This window comes from Salmo salar, chromosome ssa29, assembly GCF_905237065.1.
Source record: "Salmo salar chromosome ssa29, Ssal_v3.1, whole genome shotgun sequence".
Taxonomy (NCBI): Eukaryota; Metazoa; Chordata; class Actinopteri; order Salmoniformes; family Salmonidae; genus Salmo; species Salmo salar.
This window is the reverse complement of record NC_059470.1, coordinates 18,617,313-18,632,500: the sequence shown is the minus strand read 5'-3', so window position 1 is coordinate 18,632,500 and position 15,188 is coordinate 18,617,313. Positions and strand designations below refer to the sequence as shown.

At 45.0% G+C, this 15,188-nt stretch overlaps 1 protein-coding gene across 1 annotated transcript in view; it reads left to right on the top strand.

The window, feature by feature from the left end:
* LOC106590283 (reversion-inducing cysteine-rich protein with Kazal motifs) overlaps positions 1 to 15,188 on the top strand; it is a 55,932-nt gene that overhangs the window by 28,003 nt on the left and 12,741 nt on the right. The window contains exons 11-16 of the mRNA XM_014181125.2: positions 6,349 to 6,561; positions 8,731 to 8,867; positions 9,213 to 9,353; positions 10,552 to 10,740; positions 12,467 to 12,589; positions 12,738 to 12,909. Coding sequence (XP_014036600.1) covers positions 6,349 to 6,561; positions 8,731 to 8,867; positions 9,213 to 9,353; positions 10,552 to 10,740; positions 12,467 to 12,589; positions 12,738 to 12,909 — 975 coding nt within the window. The remainder of the gene's footprint in view (positions 1 to 6,348; positions 6,562 to 8,730; positions 8,868 to 9,212; positions 9,354 to 10,551; positions 10,741 to 12,466; positions 12,590 to 12,737; positions 12,910 to 15,188) is intronic.

Here is a 15,188-nt window from a genome sequence, read left to right as displayed (position 1 = left end):
TCGCAGCCGGCCGCAACCGTGAGACCCATGGGGGCGGCACACAATTGGCCCAGCATCGTCCGGGTTAGGGGAGGGTTTGGCCGGCAGGGATGTTCTTGTCCCATTGCGCACTAGCGACTCCTGTGGGTGTCCGGGCGCAATGCACGCTGACACGGTCGGCAGGTGCACGGTGTTTCCTCCGACACATTGGTGCGGCTGGCTTCCGGATTAAGCGGACATTGTTTCAAGAAGCAGTGCGGCTTGGTTGGGTTGTGTTTCGGAGGACGCATGGCTCTCGACCTTTGCCTCTCCCGAGTCCGTACGGGAGTTGCAGCGATGGGACAAGACTGTAACTACCAATTGGATACCATGAAATTGGGGAGAAAAAGGAGTAAAAATTGTTTTAATTAATAAAATTAAAAAAAAATATATATATATTTTTTTTAAAGGATGCATTTTTCTTCCACTTTGACATTAAAGAGTATTTTGTGTAGATTATTGACAAAAAATGACAATTAAATCCACTTTTATCCTACTTTGTAACACAAGAAAATGCGGAAAAACTCAAGGGGTGTGAATACTTTCTGAAGGGACTGTATTATTATTATTATTATTATTATTATAATATAGTTGCAATATATGACACTCTTAGGAGATTATTTTATGCATACATTTTTGTATGAGATCCCTGCAGCAAATTCACAACATTTGCATTGTTAGTGCCACGTTTTTACGAACTGAACCACACAGAACCACACTGTACCAGACTGTACCAGACTATAGCACACTGTACCAGACCTACAATAGGTCTACAACAGGTCTGATACCTACTATACTGTACTGACTAACTCAAAATCCAACGTCCACAACGACTGCATACATCCAAAAATGAGTCTGTAATGCTCTGTTGCATTGTTGGGCCTTTTCATTTAGTCACACGTCCACACGCATCCTGCAAACCCATGTTCTCCATCACCTCAACCATTGGGCTGGTCTGACGCAGGCTAGGCTAATGTGATGTTTTTAGTCCTGGAGTGTCACAGGAAGGTCAGGGGAGAAGGCGAGGTTGGGTAGTGAGGGAGTGAGTGCATCCACCCCACCATTTTCCCCAGCACCGTGGTTGGTGGGTTAGTGGCTCCCATACATAACCCTATGTGCACCTCCAAACCCAAACGGGAACCAACAGCCTAGTAACCACATGAAATAATACACTGCAGTTAACACAATGACATTGGTACGTTTCATGTATTTATCTTTCTGTTTAAACGTTGGTTGTGAAACGAAGCCCTGTGTCTAGTCGCTCCCATGCTAGTCATTATGGCTGGCCAACTGGTTGGGGCCGGGTGAAACCAAGACCTCTGGGGTCTCTTCAGAGAGACAATGACTAGTTGTCGACGATGTTGCTTTATAGGCTCTGTGAGTGTTGTGGTCGGCTTCCATGACTCTGTGCTAGGTTGTTTAGAGGTCACCGAGAAAGAAGGAAAGAGAAAAGGATAGAGAGAAAGTGTGTGTGTGTGTGTGTGTGTGTGTGTGTGTGTGTGTGTGTGTGTGTGTGTGTGTGTGTGTGTGTGTGTGTGTGTGTGTGTGTGTGTGTGTGTGTGTGTGTGCTACTATAGTTTATGATGTGTGGGTTCCCTTCAACAAATTCATTTGACCTTGGAGGCCAGCCATGTCACAGCTTGCTGCATCCTGGCTTGGGACAGGGCCTGAGACCCATGCTGGACGCCATCAAAGCCCGGCGGGCGAACTCACACAAACACACACAGTTCAACAGAATGATCCCCACTCGTGGACTCATCCCCACTGTCCACAAAGCTCCATTCCATTTGCTTTGTCCGGTTTCAAAAGCATTGTTTTTCCAGTCTGAAGTCAGGGACAGAGAAAATATATGATTGGATAGTAGGGGATCTGAAGAACGTGAGCTACAGACTTGAACTTCATCTCATCGCTTGACCTCTCTTTCTCTGTGATATAGTTTTCCATATGTCTTTGTCTGTTGACTGTATCGGTTACAACACAATAATAATGATAACCATAACGTCATCATTATCATAAAACATACTGTATCAACGCTTGAATTGCAGCCCGGCAGGCAAACGATGTAATCAATGTTCAATCAAACAAAAAAAGTAATTGAAACTTCTCATGGTAGGCCCTCGTAGAGAAGATTTGGAAATCCCAAGTATTCCATGTATTATTTTCATTGGAGAAGATCAATGAATTCCTCTTTAGATGATGGCACCGCTGCTCCCCACTGTGGGATTTAGAGTACAGACAAACAAAGGCTAGCTCTCATTTCCTTTGAAGGAGTCCCGGGGCCATTGCACGAGAGTCTTCCCCCCCTCAGGGGTTCAAAAGCTGGGGTGACCAGCGGCGTGGGGGCACATTCGCAGTATGGAAGTTAAATAGGGCTGGAGGCTAAAAAAAACATTGTGACCTCTGTCTGTCTGTCTGGCTGGCTATCTGTCTGTCTGTCCATCCACCCGTCTGTCTGCCTGTCTGTCTGGACAATATTATTTTCCTGGCATGGCCCAAGGCCCACCAAAGCCCATGGCAGGAAGTCTCAATCCACATGCCAATCATTCTGAGAGGGAAGTGGGGTAAAGAGGTCATGTACACACACCCAGGCCCCAGGATGTTGACTCCGGTTGACTCAAGGTGACTTTGTAGCCAGACCACTAACTTTGATTTAACTCTTATCGTTCTAGTTACTGACTGAGAGTATGGAAACGGTTGCCATAAACACCATGCCTATTTTAAGTTAATCTGTCTTTATTAAGAAGAAAATATTGAGTTACATGAGGAATAGCTGACTCACTGACTGTATTGAGCCTGCTTGGTGAAAATGAAATGTATTTAATAACAATCCTAAATACCTATGCTTTAATTGGAGACACTTTCCTTCCTTTCCATCTGGGGGGTTTTCAATGTGTAGAGAGACATAAAAGAGTGAGAGCGAGAATAGGCACGAGTCACTGTAAATAAAAGTGAAGAGGTCATTAAAGTTTATTTTTGGGTGGAGTGGAAAGCCTCTGTGACCATTACCCACTACCCACCCATGGGGTCACATTTGGTTCATGTCCTGGAGCTGAGGTAAGGCTGTGGTCTCTCTGCTTGTGGTCAAGACATCACTTTCCTTCCCCCTCACTCACACACACACACACACACACACACACACACACACACACACACACACACACACACACACACACACACACCAGAGGTGTGGACTCCAGTCACATGACTTGGACTCAAAAATGTGAAGACTTGAGACTGACTTGATATAAAATAAAACAACTGAACCCTCAAGACTCGGGACTCGACTTTGACTTGAGACTGATGACTTGAAATTATCTATCCATGTTTTGTAACGTTTTGACACTCATTTTGTGGCACAGAGTTGCCGTGGATTACTCTCAGTATTTTGCAAAACAAACACACAACAGATTGGCTAGTTAAACATACACTCGGTCCTCTGATTGGACCAGAAAACTGTCAATCAACACAGGTCGAGTGAGCTAGTGGTCCTCTTTTGAGGGGTGCGAGTATGAAACTGAATGGGAAGAATCCATATTGTTCATAGTTTACATATTTTAATAGATTACATAGGTAGGCTATAAGTCTACCATTTGTATTTGATATTTATACATTTGCCTATTTGATCTGGTCACGAACATAGGCCTACGGCATTGCACCAAATGATTGTCTCAAAAACATCTTATCTGTGCTTCAGAAACGAAGAGTTGAGCGTCTTGACCAATGACCAGTCATCAGCATTGGCGCGCAAAGGCGGGCGCACATATTCAGATTAGTGACTAGAAAGCACTTGTTTAATTTTCTCCGGGTTATGCCGACAGAAACAGAGTAGCCTACGTTTTCATTATCCATATAGACTGCAGTTTAGCAGTCTGCTACGAACATATATTTCCCAGAACAATTGTCTACATGGCGATTTCATTGATCATTTTCATATTTCAGATATTCCTAGTTTGGTTGAGTTAATTAGGCTATATACATCAGTTCTGCGTACTGGCTTGTCCGAAGAGAGCTGTAACATCGCACTGCCTTTAATACTTATGGGATGAAGATGTAACATTCTGCCGAATTTATTACGATATTTGTGAGGAAGAGAAAGGCTAAAGACAGACCATGCTTTCTAACCGCTGCATACAGCAGATCATCAACCTCTGCTGCTGTCACGTCCTGACCCTGGTATGAGGTCATTCTTCCCTAGTAGATTGGTCAGGGCGTGACAGGGGGGTGTTTCGTCTATGTGTTTTGGGTTTTCTGTTTTCTATGTGGGTTGTCTAGAGTTTCATTCTATGTTGTCATTTTCTATGTTGTGGCCAGGTATGGTTTCCAATCAGAGGCAGCTGTCTATCGTTGTCTCTGATTGGAAGCCATACTTAGGCAGCCTGTTTTTCATGGGGTTTTGTGGGTGGTTGTTTCCGTTTAGTTTAGTGTACCGGACGGGACTGTTCTCGGTCTTTTGTTGTTTTGTTGTTGAAAGTGTATTTCATTAAAGACAAAGAATGAGCACTATACACGCTGCACCTTGGTCTCCTTTCAACGACGCCTATGACAGCTGCTTACAACTAGGCTGTATGATCCTGCTTGCTCTGGACATAACAGAAGTGACATAACATCCCTAGTTGATCATGACTGTTAACATAAATGACTTTCAGCACAAAATGCAGGTGCAAAACGCTGTTTATTTCTGTGTCTTGCGTTTTTATTTATGGATGTAATGACACATTCATAGCCGCATGGATGTAATGACACATTCATAGCCGCAGGAAGTAGGGGTGTTGAGGGTGCTGCAGCACCCCTGAAATTTTTTCAGAAAGTAGTGCAATGGGCCTTTAATATTAGTGACCGATATAGCTGTCTGTAGCACCTCGCCATCCAACACAATTCATTTCATGTAACGTTTTTTAGTTTTTTTTTACATGACTTGACACTTGACTAGAAAAAACTTGTGACTGGACTTGACTTGCTCTTAGAATGCATGACTTGGAATGGACTCGAGACTCGTTCTACTTGTGACTCGACTTGAGACCCGGATCTTGTGACTTGAGACTTGCTGGTGACTCGAATAATAGTAACTTGGTCCCACCTCTGACACACACACACACACACACACACACACACACACACACGGCAAGGCAGCATGAGTGGCCAGTGGGAGATTTTAAAGGCTGTTATTAAATCAACCACTGGCTGGAGATCAGCGCTAGACCACATCCAACCTCAGCCCTGGAAATATCCCTCCCTCACCCAGCCCACACTGGACCTACATAAACCTACCAATCAGCCGGTCCACACTGGACCTACATAAACCTACCAATCAGCCGGTCCACACTGGACCTACATAAACCTACCAATCAGCCGGTCCACACTGGACCTACATAAACCTACCAATCAGCCGGTCCACACTGGACCTACATAAACCTACCAATCAGCCGGTCCACACTGGACCTACATAAACCTACCAATCAGCCGGTCCACACTGGACCTACATAAACCTCCAATCAGCGGTCCACTGGACCAATAAACCTGCCAATCAGCCGGTCCACACTGGACCTACATAAACCTACCAATCAGCCGGTCCACACTGGACCTACATAAACCTACCAATCAGCCGGTCCACACTGGACCTGCATAAACCTACCAATCAGCCGGTCCACACTGGACCTACATAAACCTGCCAATCAGCCGGTCCACACTGGACCTACATAAACCTACCAATCAGCCGGTCCACACTGGACCTGCATAAACCTACCAATCAGCCGGTCCACACTGGACCTACATAAACCTGCCAATCAGCCGGTCCACACTGGACGGACATGAAAGACACCTCCCGTAGATCATTAAAGAAAATAGTCCTCGCCCCAGCAACAGGTTTCTTCAGGAAGTAGTGCTTCTCGGCCCCAGCCGTTGGTCTTTTGTTCCTGGCTTGTATCTGGGATGTTTCTGCAGTGACTAATAGTAGTAAACAGTGGCCGTCCGGCTGGCCGGGGTGTGACATCATCACAGCCACATGCAGGTGCCGTTGAGCTGTGGACACAACATCTGGACTCACAGGGCAGAGTGAACATGCAACCCATTAGACAGAGAGAGGTAGTGTTGTGTGTTACGTTTTGGTGTATATGGACATGGGTTTTTGTCTTCTGTAGTAAGATTCCCTTTGTGACTCACTTTGTGTCCGTGTCCTAACCTCGAGTCGAAGCAACCTAGCACCCATCCCAAATATGTTAACCGATTCGCTGTGTTTCTGTTGTGTGCACATTTGTATTCATTCTGATAGATGCGTGTTCTATTGAGTCCATCTGCTAATTCTATCACGTCTCCCGGTCTTATTGACTCCAGGCCCACTGAGCTGTTCCGTAGCTGTAACATCCAATCAGACCAGGGCGCCATGAACGACATCAAGCTGTGGTCCAATGGGACGATCAAGATGCCCTTTATGAACATCCCCGTCCTGGACATCAGGAAGTGTCGTCCGGAGATGTGGAAGGCTGTGGCCTGCGCCCTGCAGATCAAACCCTGCTACAGCAAGTCCCGCGGTAGCGTCATCTGCAAGTACGTACCCTCTGTTCTCATTCTGTTAATTGACTTCACGTATTTAGTATGACTTTGGTCTAGTTTCCCAGACCCAGGTTAAGCCAACTCCTGGACTAAAAAGTGTCCATTGGAGAATCCCCATTTAAAGTGCTTTTTAGTCCAGGGATTGGCTTAATGTGGGTCTGCTGTTAATGCGTTACCATTTATCCCGCCTTTGAGAGAACATTCTATCTTGAAATCACCCACCTGGTAAAATAAAGTTAATAAATAGTTAAATAAGTACATACAGCATCCCACCTTCAACCGACTCCCGTTGTCACAGTAAAAAGTCCCCCTCAGGAAACGACCGACAAAGTACCAGCTGGAACTAAAAACCACATGAACCCAATCCAGGTGATCTCATATAGAGCGCTCTGCTGACACAACATGTAGTGAGATTGACTCAGGGAGGAGGATGTTGTGGTTTCTGCATGGCTTGACTCACTATCCCACCTCAGGTTATTTACGTGCAGATCCTTTGACTGAAAGCAAATCTTTTGATTGGAGCTTTTTCCTCTGAGAGCAATCACACCTGGGCTTCTGTCAGGCTGAATGGGGTAGTTAGCATGTTAGTGACTGTGGTTAACACACCAGCATTTACCTGTACACTAGGCTAGCCCTCAGGGCTGTAACAGCCAATGTATGTGGAGGTCTTATCAATGTGGTCTGGAGCATGTTCCAGCTGACAGGCTTTATTCACAGGCGCTACACGTGTGTGACAGTGGCCTTTTGTTGCACCTTTATTTACATTTGCATTTCTAGGGGGAGCCCTTGGGCAGACACACACACACACACACACATAGACAGACAGACAGACACACACACTCCTTCATTGTTCTGGAGGTAAGGGGGGGATTAGGCCTCCTCACGCTACCCCTTTCAGAGTCATTCTTCCTGGGCTGCTTTGGGATGTCAGGGGGCCTGTCTGGAGCTCTGTATCCCCCGCCCAGGCTCTCCCTCCCTCTATACCCAGCCACAGAGGACAAAGACGGGATGTCAGTGAGCGATGGCAGGGCAGAACCCCACATACATCAGTCAGGGCTTAGATTGGCATGTTGTATTGGCCCTGTCCAGTACAACTAAACGCTGTGGCTCCGCTGTTCATGTCTGAGCAAGAAATGTCTGTGTGTGTGTGTGTGTCTATGTGTGTACGTGTACATGAGTGTGTGTATGCATGCTTATGCCCATGTACAAATAATCCGTCTCTTTAAATAATTACTCATACACAGCCTGTACAACTCAACTTAATCTCTTAATCTTCGGCTCTCGGGTGAATGACTTTTCTATCACACATAATTGTTTTGTCAATCCTATTTGGCTCAGTGTGTGGAATGCCAGGTGTACCATGCTGATTACCTGCAGCACAAAGGTACGTTATTACACTAGCCCGCTCAAGGCAACAGAAACGCAACATGCATTCTTAACTCAGTGTGGGTAAGAAAAGCTGAGACCGCAATAAAGGACTAGAAAGGAAATTACACCCCAGGATGGCAAATCAACAGAGCAGACAGACGGTTGGGAATGTAACATATGGGCCAGTGGCAAGCCTGAGAGCAGCCCAAGTCACTTCAAACGCAAGTCCAGCACTTTAATGTCTGCACCTAAGCTCTCCCGGCACTAGGAGGATGCTGTGCGATGTATGCAGGGAATAGGAATCTGTCTTGTGTTTCGTCTGACCTCACTTTCAATAATGGCCTTCTGCTGTATCTGTCAAGTCAGACCATGCTACAGTATGTGTCTGTTTGTATCCACAAGAAAATGTGACCTGGCTAAACTCTAAACTGGGTTAAAGTTCATCATCTTTAAACTGTTTGAAACGGTTTTTAGATAGTGTGTTGCACTGAATGAAAATCTTTCACAGTCAAATACGAACTAGAAAGGAGTTTCAAGTTACATTGCGTACGTTGCCGTAAATGCTGCATAGCCTTCGATCATTTCGAAACACCTTGCAACGTTGCGATTAGGTTTGCAAAATTCAGCGAACTCTCAATAAATCCTGTTTGGATGATTCCCGATGTCCTGCTTATTCCCTACTAATTCCAGGAAGACCAGGGACGTTCCCGGAATTATGCAACCCTCGTTGCAATAGTGAATGTTCCTCACCCTGTCCTTCACTGGCTGTTTCCCCTGCCGTTGACTACCCTTCAGGTCGGACTGTGTGGACATCCTGACACAGTGTGGAGACCACAAACGCTTCCACGAGGGACAGACAGCCGAGCGCATCTGTGAGATCCTGTCCCCCATAGATGACCCTGAACGCTGCATCCCCCTGGAGAGATATCTCAGTGAGTGGGACTGTGTGTGTGTGTGTGTGTGTGTGTGTGTGTGTGTGTGTGTGTGTGTGTGTGTGTGTGTGTGTGTGTGTGTGTGTGTGTGTGTGTGTGTGTGTGTGTGTGTGTGTGTGTGTGTGTGTGTGTGTGTGTCTTTGAACTGCTAACACCGTTTCCTTACCATTACCAATTGAAAGGACTTTCCGATTTACGTGATTCATATTTCACACAATGAAAAAGTATTTGAATTGAATGTTGATTACACATACATGCAAGGAGTCCAGGTATTACAAGGATAAATGATTCATCTCAGAGCTCTCTAAAGCTTAAAATGAAATTGCTCATTGGATCCCCACACAGCTCCTAGCTCCCTGGGTAACATCATTGAGGAGGTCATCCACCCCTGTAACCCCAACCCCTGTCCCAGCAACCACCTGTGTGAGGTGAACAGGAAGGGCTGTCAGCCAGGACAGGACTGCCTGCCCTTCTTCTGTGTGCCTGGTACAGTATAACAATACCTCCACCATACCCGTATCCACTGTACATAGAGACACACACTGTTTTGAGCTTGTTCTTCTGAGTAGTATTTCACGGTATATCGAAACGTCTGTACTTTTTCCATACTACAAACATGTAAAACGATTTGGTAATAGAATTTTGTTACTTTCGGTTCTTCTATCAAATGTGTCTCACCAACTAAATGTATTGAACTTCTTAGAAAAGTAATTCATTTGCCCAAGTTTATTATAAAAGCAAACAGAATGTTTCAGTGATTCGTATTCCCTGCAGCTTCCTGACCCAGATATCGATTCATAGTGAACCGTTTTTGGATGGCGCAAACAACAACAGTAATTGTGTGATGGCGGGGATGCAGGGTGGTGTGCCAAACAAAACAACTGCATGTGTGCTCGCTCTAGTTCCTCAACGGCACAGCTTGGAGAGCTAAAAAAACTCCTTACAGTTCAAGACTCTTCTTTGAGTCATAAAAGTGCACTGAAATGACTTAGGAACTGTGCACACTGAGACACCAGTTAGTCCTCTCACTCAAACCCTTGTCATTTGATTTGCCTTATGTTGAACCTACCCCGCATTTCCCAGGAATAGTGTTATCATGTTACTGAATGTATCCAGTGTATTTTGAGATTTTGTTATCAACAAATTTGGCAAAAAGTACAGTAAATGTAAAATGCACATAAAATCAACAGTGTAATATTTGGTTTCAGTCTTGTGTCAGGTGAACTGTTGTGTCCTCAACTTTGGCCTAATCATTTCCCCATAATCTCCAAACTGTTCCTTTTCAATTGCTACCCTGGTTATGCATATGCTTTTCATATTTATTCTGTAGGCCAATTCCCACGAGGGTAAAGGGTTGAGTTAAGCATTGCTGTGGACTTGTATCGTTTTTCTATTTAAAAAAGTGTGATTTTGAGAGTGAACCCCCCCCCCCCAAAAAAGGGACAAAACATAGTCCTTCTTCCTGATTTCTTTTTTCAGTGGCATTGTTTTGTTATTGAGTATAATGATACTTAACCTGGTATCATGACATCACTGCTGCTAGGAGAAGGCAATGTGTCATAGTATACTATACCGTCTTGTGCCCCTAGGAGGCGCCTATGTCCACTGTAAATACATGTGTATATGTGTAGACGTCAACAGTTAGTCTGACTGCACTGTGTTCTGTGTGTGTGTGTGTGTGCAGGCTGTAAACTGGGCGAAGCCTCAGAGTTCCTGGTCCACCTGGAAGCCCGTATCCAGGTGCCCATGCGTAATGGGCAGGCGGGTTGCTTCGAGGTGTGTACCTGTGGCCAGAGTGGAAGGCTGGAGAACTGTGCCGAGATGCCCTGCATAGACACCTCCAAGACTTGCATTGTTGGGGGACAAAGAAAAAGTAAGCTGCCGCTTACTTGTTCTAAATGGCTTGAATTCATATGACACTTTTCAGTAGATCTTACCATTTTAAAAGCACAGAGCACTTTACATTGTGTGAGGGTAGTTTTATTTGCCCCATTCACCACCAATGTGTAGCATCCATCTAGTTTTCAGCTATAAAGGAACAATTTAGACATGCCGACATTGGGCAAATTTGTTGTTATACGTCTGAAGCCGACAACTGACAGTTGTTGGACCACAATTGTGTTCAGTAGGCGCAAAACGGGAAAACGTGGAAGCACAATACCTGAACTCAAAAAAAGGAACCCTTATTTTTATATTCCGTATCAAAACATTTTGCTACCCATGCCCTGCTGAACACAACTCAGGAGTTGACTCGGGACTGGAGAGAGCTCTCTGTGGATGAGTTCTTGGTGCTGTTCTGCCTGGTTGTGAAAGTAAAATGCTTCCTGTAGTGTAAACATCACTGCCACTCTCCTTCTTCCCCTAGCAGCATGGAAACACTACATAAAAAAAAAAAACTAAAAATAAGGCACCCAACCAACCGCATGTTGGTATTTCCTTCCCGCGGTCTCCCTCTGGCCCGCCCTATATGTCAATACTATGACTTGAAAGGAGCCTGCTGCCTCTCTCTCTCTCTCTCTCTCTCTCTCTCTCTCTCTCTCTCTCTCACTCTCTCTCTCTCTCTCTCTCTCTCTCTCTCTCTCTCTCTCTCTCTCATCATCTAACACACACTCTTCTGTGAACAGCAGGGAAGAATTCAGCATAGAGTAACCACATCCCCCTCCAGGCTACACATGGCCTTAGTCACTCTGTGATGTTGCCCCCTAGTGGCTGATCATATCCCCATAGAGAAACAACACTGAACAACAGGATTGTCTTTCATATCTAGGTTTTATATTAGCATTTTTTTCCCCCCTTCCCCCCTTTGTTTAATGTACCGGCTTTGAATCTACATTTGTTTGAACCCAAATCAGTTTATTGCTTTTGCTTTTATGTTTGTTTTCGCTCCGGGTTCAAAAGGGGGGTCAGACGTTTCAGCCTTATTTGACACAGATGTGGTTTGCCTGAGAGTGAGAGTGGTGGGGCTTTGGAGTTCTTATATCTAGCATTAGGAGAGGAACATGAAGTAATCCTATAGGGAAGCCTTAGTTTAGTTAAAGATCATTTTTTATGTTTCAGATCCTAAAGAAATCAAGCTAAGGTATACCAGGACAGCCCAAACCCGAGGGTTGCTTTAACTTCTACAGACTGTCTTGTAGATGTGGCCTGTGTGGTCTAGCAGTTAGAGCCGCAGACCCTGGAACACACATACTGTACCAGAGTTGTCATGGTTTCAAATCCCAACCACACCCTTCTGAATCGCAATCTTCCCTGCCATCTCTCCATTGTCCTGTTTGTTCAATAAAAACCCAATAACAAACCCGTAAGGAGTGGGACTCCCCCACGGACACAGCAGAAGAGTATCTTGTAGAAGTCAAGTCTCATATTAGCTCCCAGGTCTAATACTGTTGTGACGTGGTGAGGCTGGACCCAGGTGCAGAGAAGAGACCAGACGAGGAATCAGTGGTTAAGGATAAAGGTGGAACCATGACCCAGATCGCATAGTTTAAGTCTATCAGCTGCTGGAGGACTCAGTGTCAGATAACAGTTACATTTGCAGCCCAATAACCACTGAAATCAGACAAGGTCTCACAGGGTGACGATGTGTCCTTGTCCTACAGACCATGGGACGTCGTTCAGGGTAGACTGCCACCCCTGTTCCTGCTTCGCTGGAGAGACCATCTGCTCCACCCGCCAGTGCCTCAGCGCCGACAGCTCAGACGAGGACCGCCGCCGCTTCACCGGTGTGTGTGTGTGTGTGTGAGAGAGAGACAAAGAACAGTGTGTGTGTTGATGGTCTTATTGCTATATTGTAATGTTTATTTTTTCCTGATCCTGAAAGTATTTTTCTCTAATCTCTCTCCCCCTGCCCCTCTCTCCTCCTCTCCGTAGGGCTCCCATGTGGTTGCCCTGACCGCTTCGTGCCAGTGTGTGCCCGTAATGGCCGCACCTACCCCAGTGCCTGTGTGGCCCGCTGCATGGGCTTCAAAGACAACCAGTTTGTGTTTGGCCACTGCCGCAGCAGCGACCCCTGTTCCCCCAACCCCTGCCAGAAGAACCAGAGGTGAGATACTCCATCACTCCTTCTTTCCTTCAATCGTTTGTTTATCGGAATAATGACTGATTCAACACAATTGGATTGGTGAGTGCAGAGGTTCCACTATGTGCATGCCATGTCCGATCAATGATTACTTCAAGGAAGGGAGGTAGGAAGGATGCATTTTCAAAGCATTCCATACAGCCTTAGTGGATAAGACTGGACTCCTCCACTCTAGAGGACGCTATATCTCTCCTAACAGAGGCTTTGAGCCCTGATCCTATTCCACCTTAGTCAACTAGCAATGTTCCCTCAAAAAAATGTAGACGTTGAGCAAATTTCAGGTCTGCTGAGCTCAAACTTGAATGTTGCGTTTTTTGATGCAATCAACCACTTTACAAAATCAAATGCATTATTATTCCCATACCATTATTACAGAGAATCACACAAATTATGCTACCCTCTGCCTATTGGCTACATAGCCTGTCTCAAAATACAATACTGGGGGGAAAAAAGCACTACCTGACTTGCTTTTCAAAGATATGAAATGCACACATTTTGTGCTCTTGTAGGAAGCAATCCCTTCCCTATTGCTGACTAGAAATGATCTATAACTGGGCTAATAACTTAGTAACTACTGCACCAAAGGATATGAACAAAATGTGCACACATGGCTACATGCAGCTCTCGCTTTGATCTCAAAACAAGTGCATCTACTCATGACTGCGCATGCTGTAAACCCAGTCCAGTTCAAAGTGAATGGCACAGATCCCTACATGGCACTGGTCTATTTGCATATAGGCCTACTGTAGCTCTGATTGTTTATGCTGGCGCTGGTCTGTGTAGAGTACTGGCTGAGTCGTATGTGTCAATGCAATAGATTTCTACTCTGATGCGTTCTGCCTACAACAAAATCTCTTGCATAGTTAGTTTTGTTTCAGTATGTTGCATTGAAAGTGGCTAATATTGTGTTGATTCAATCACAATTGCCACAGTAAAGGGAAACGTCAATCGTGTTAACAGGGAAATCTCTAGAACAGTGGTCACCAACCTTTTCTGAGTCAAGATCACTTTGAGTCAAAATGCAAGTCGAGATCTACCACCCTGATTTTTTTTAACATGACTTAAAAAACGTAAGCCTATGCAACATTAACCAATTAAAAACAGCACTGTAGCAATGAGGTTTGTGCAGTAAGCTATAGGCCCAATACAGTTTTTATTATTATATAAAAACATTTGAGGTAAGCTATATGATCACATGGGTAATAGATCCATTGTATTACTTGTGAGGCAAAGCTGAGTGACCATATATTTAAGTCATTCGCTTTTTATTTGTGTTTTACCTGCATCTGATGGTCAGTCTCAACATCCCTCCACTCTCTCTTTCCTCCACTGACACTGACCAAAAAAGGGACACCGTCTTCCAGCTGATGGCAAAACTCGAGTCGCACCGCATTATTTCTGCCTCATGCACAAATTTATGTTGAACAGAGAAAGTGAAATATTCCTTGATATTAAAAAAGACCAAAGCCGCTAATAATAACAACAACGCAAGCCCATAGATACACTTTCCTACTCATTCATTACTGCTGCAGTACTTGTTGTAGCGCTGAGTGGAAGTAGGAAGAATGCACATTTGATGGCTTATAAAAGTGTTGAATACAAAATGTTGTGATGAGTGAGAACATAAACATAAACTCACTCATAAAAACAGCAGCTCCTTGCTGTGTTTGTTGACAGTCTCTCTCTAGTCATAGTTTTAAACATTTTGAAATCTAACAGTATCAACTTTGCTGTAGATTTGTTTTATGCCTGCAAAAATGGTATTCTGAGCCATCCGATTGGCCAGCGGTAGGCTTATAGTGCACTTGATTTGCTCTCTGGGCCCGCCGGGAAGGAAGAGTTTATCTTCAGACACATTAAATGGTGAAAAATGGCAACAGTTCGCCTACCCGGCGTGGAGGGCTGCTGAATCCGGTGCACCTACCGCCAACAGCCCAAGACAAATTAAAAAAAATAGGAACACAAGGCTTTATCATTCGTTTTTTTTACAGAAATGTTTGGAGACCGACTAGGAATGCATTGGAGATCTACCGGTTGGTTACCACTGCTATAGAAAGTTGAGTGCAATCTCGTGCTTCTCTCTGTGGGCTAATATTTGTTCTGCGTGGCAGTCTCAGGAAGCTGCGCTGCAGTCTCAGGAAGCTGCGCTGCAGTCTCAGGAAGCTGCGCTGCAGTCTCAGGGCTACTGCAAGCAGACGCACAATTTAGAGGGAACATTGTCCACTAGTGTTATTTCCTATCTT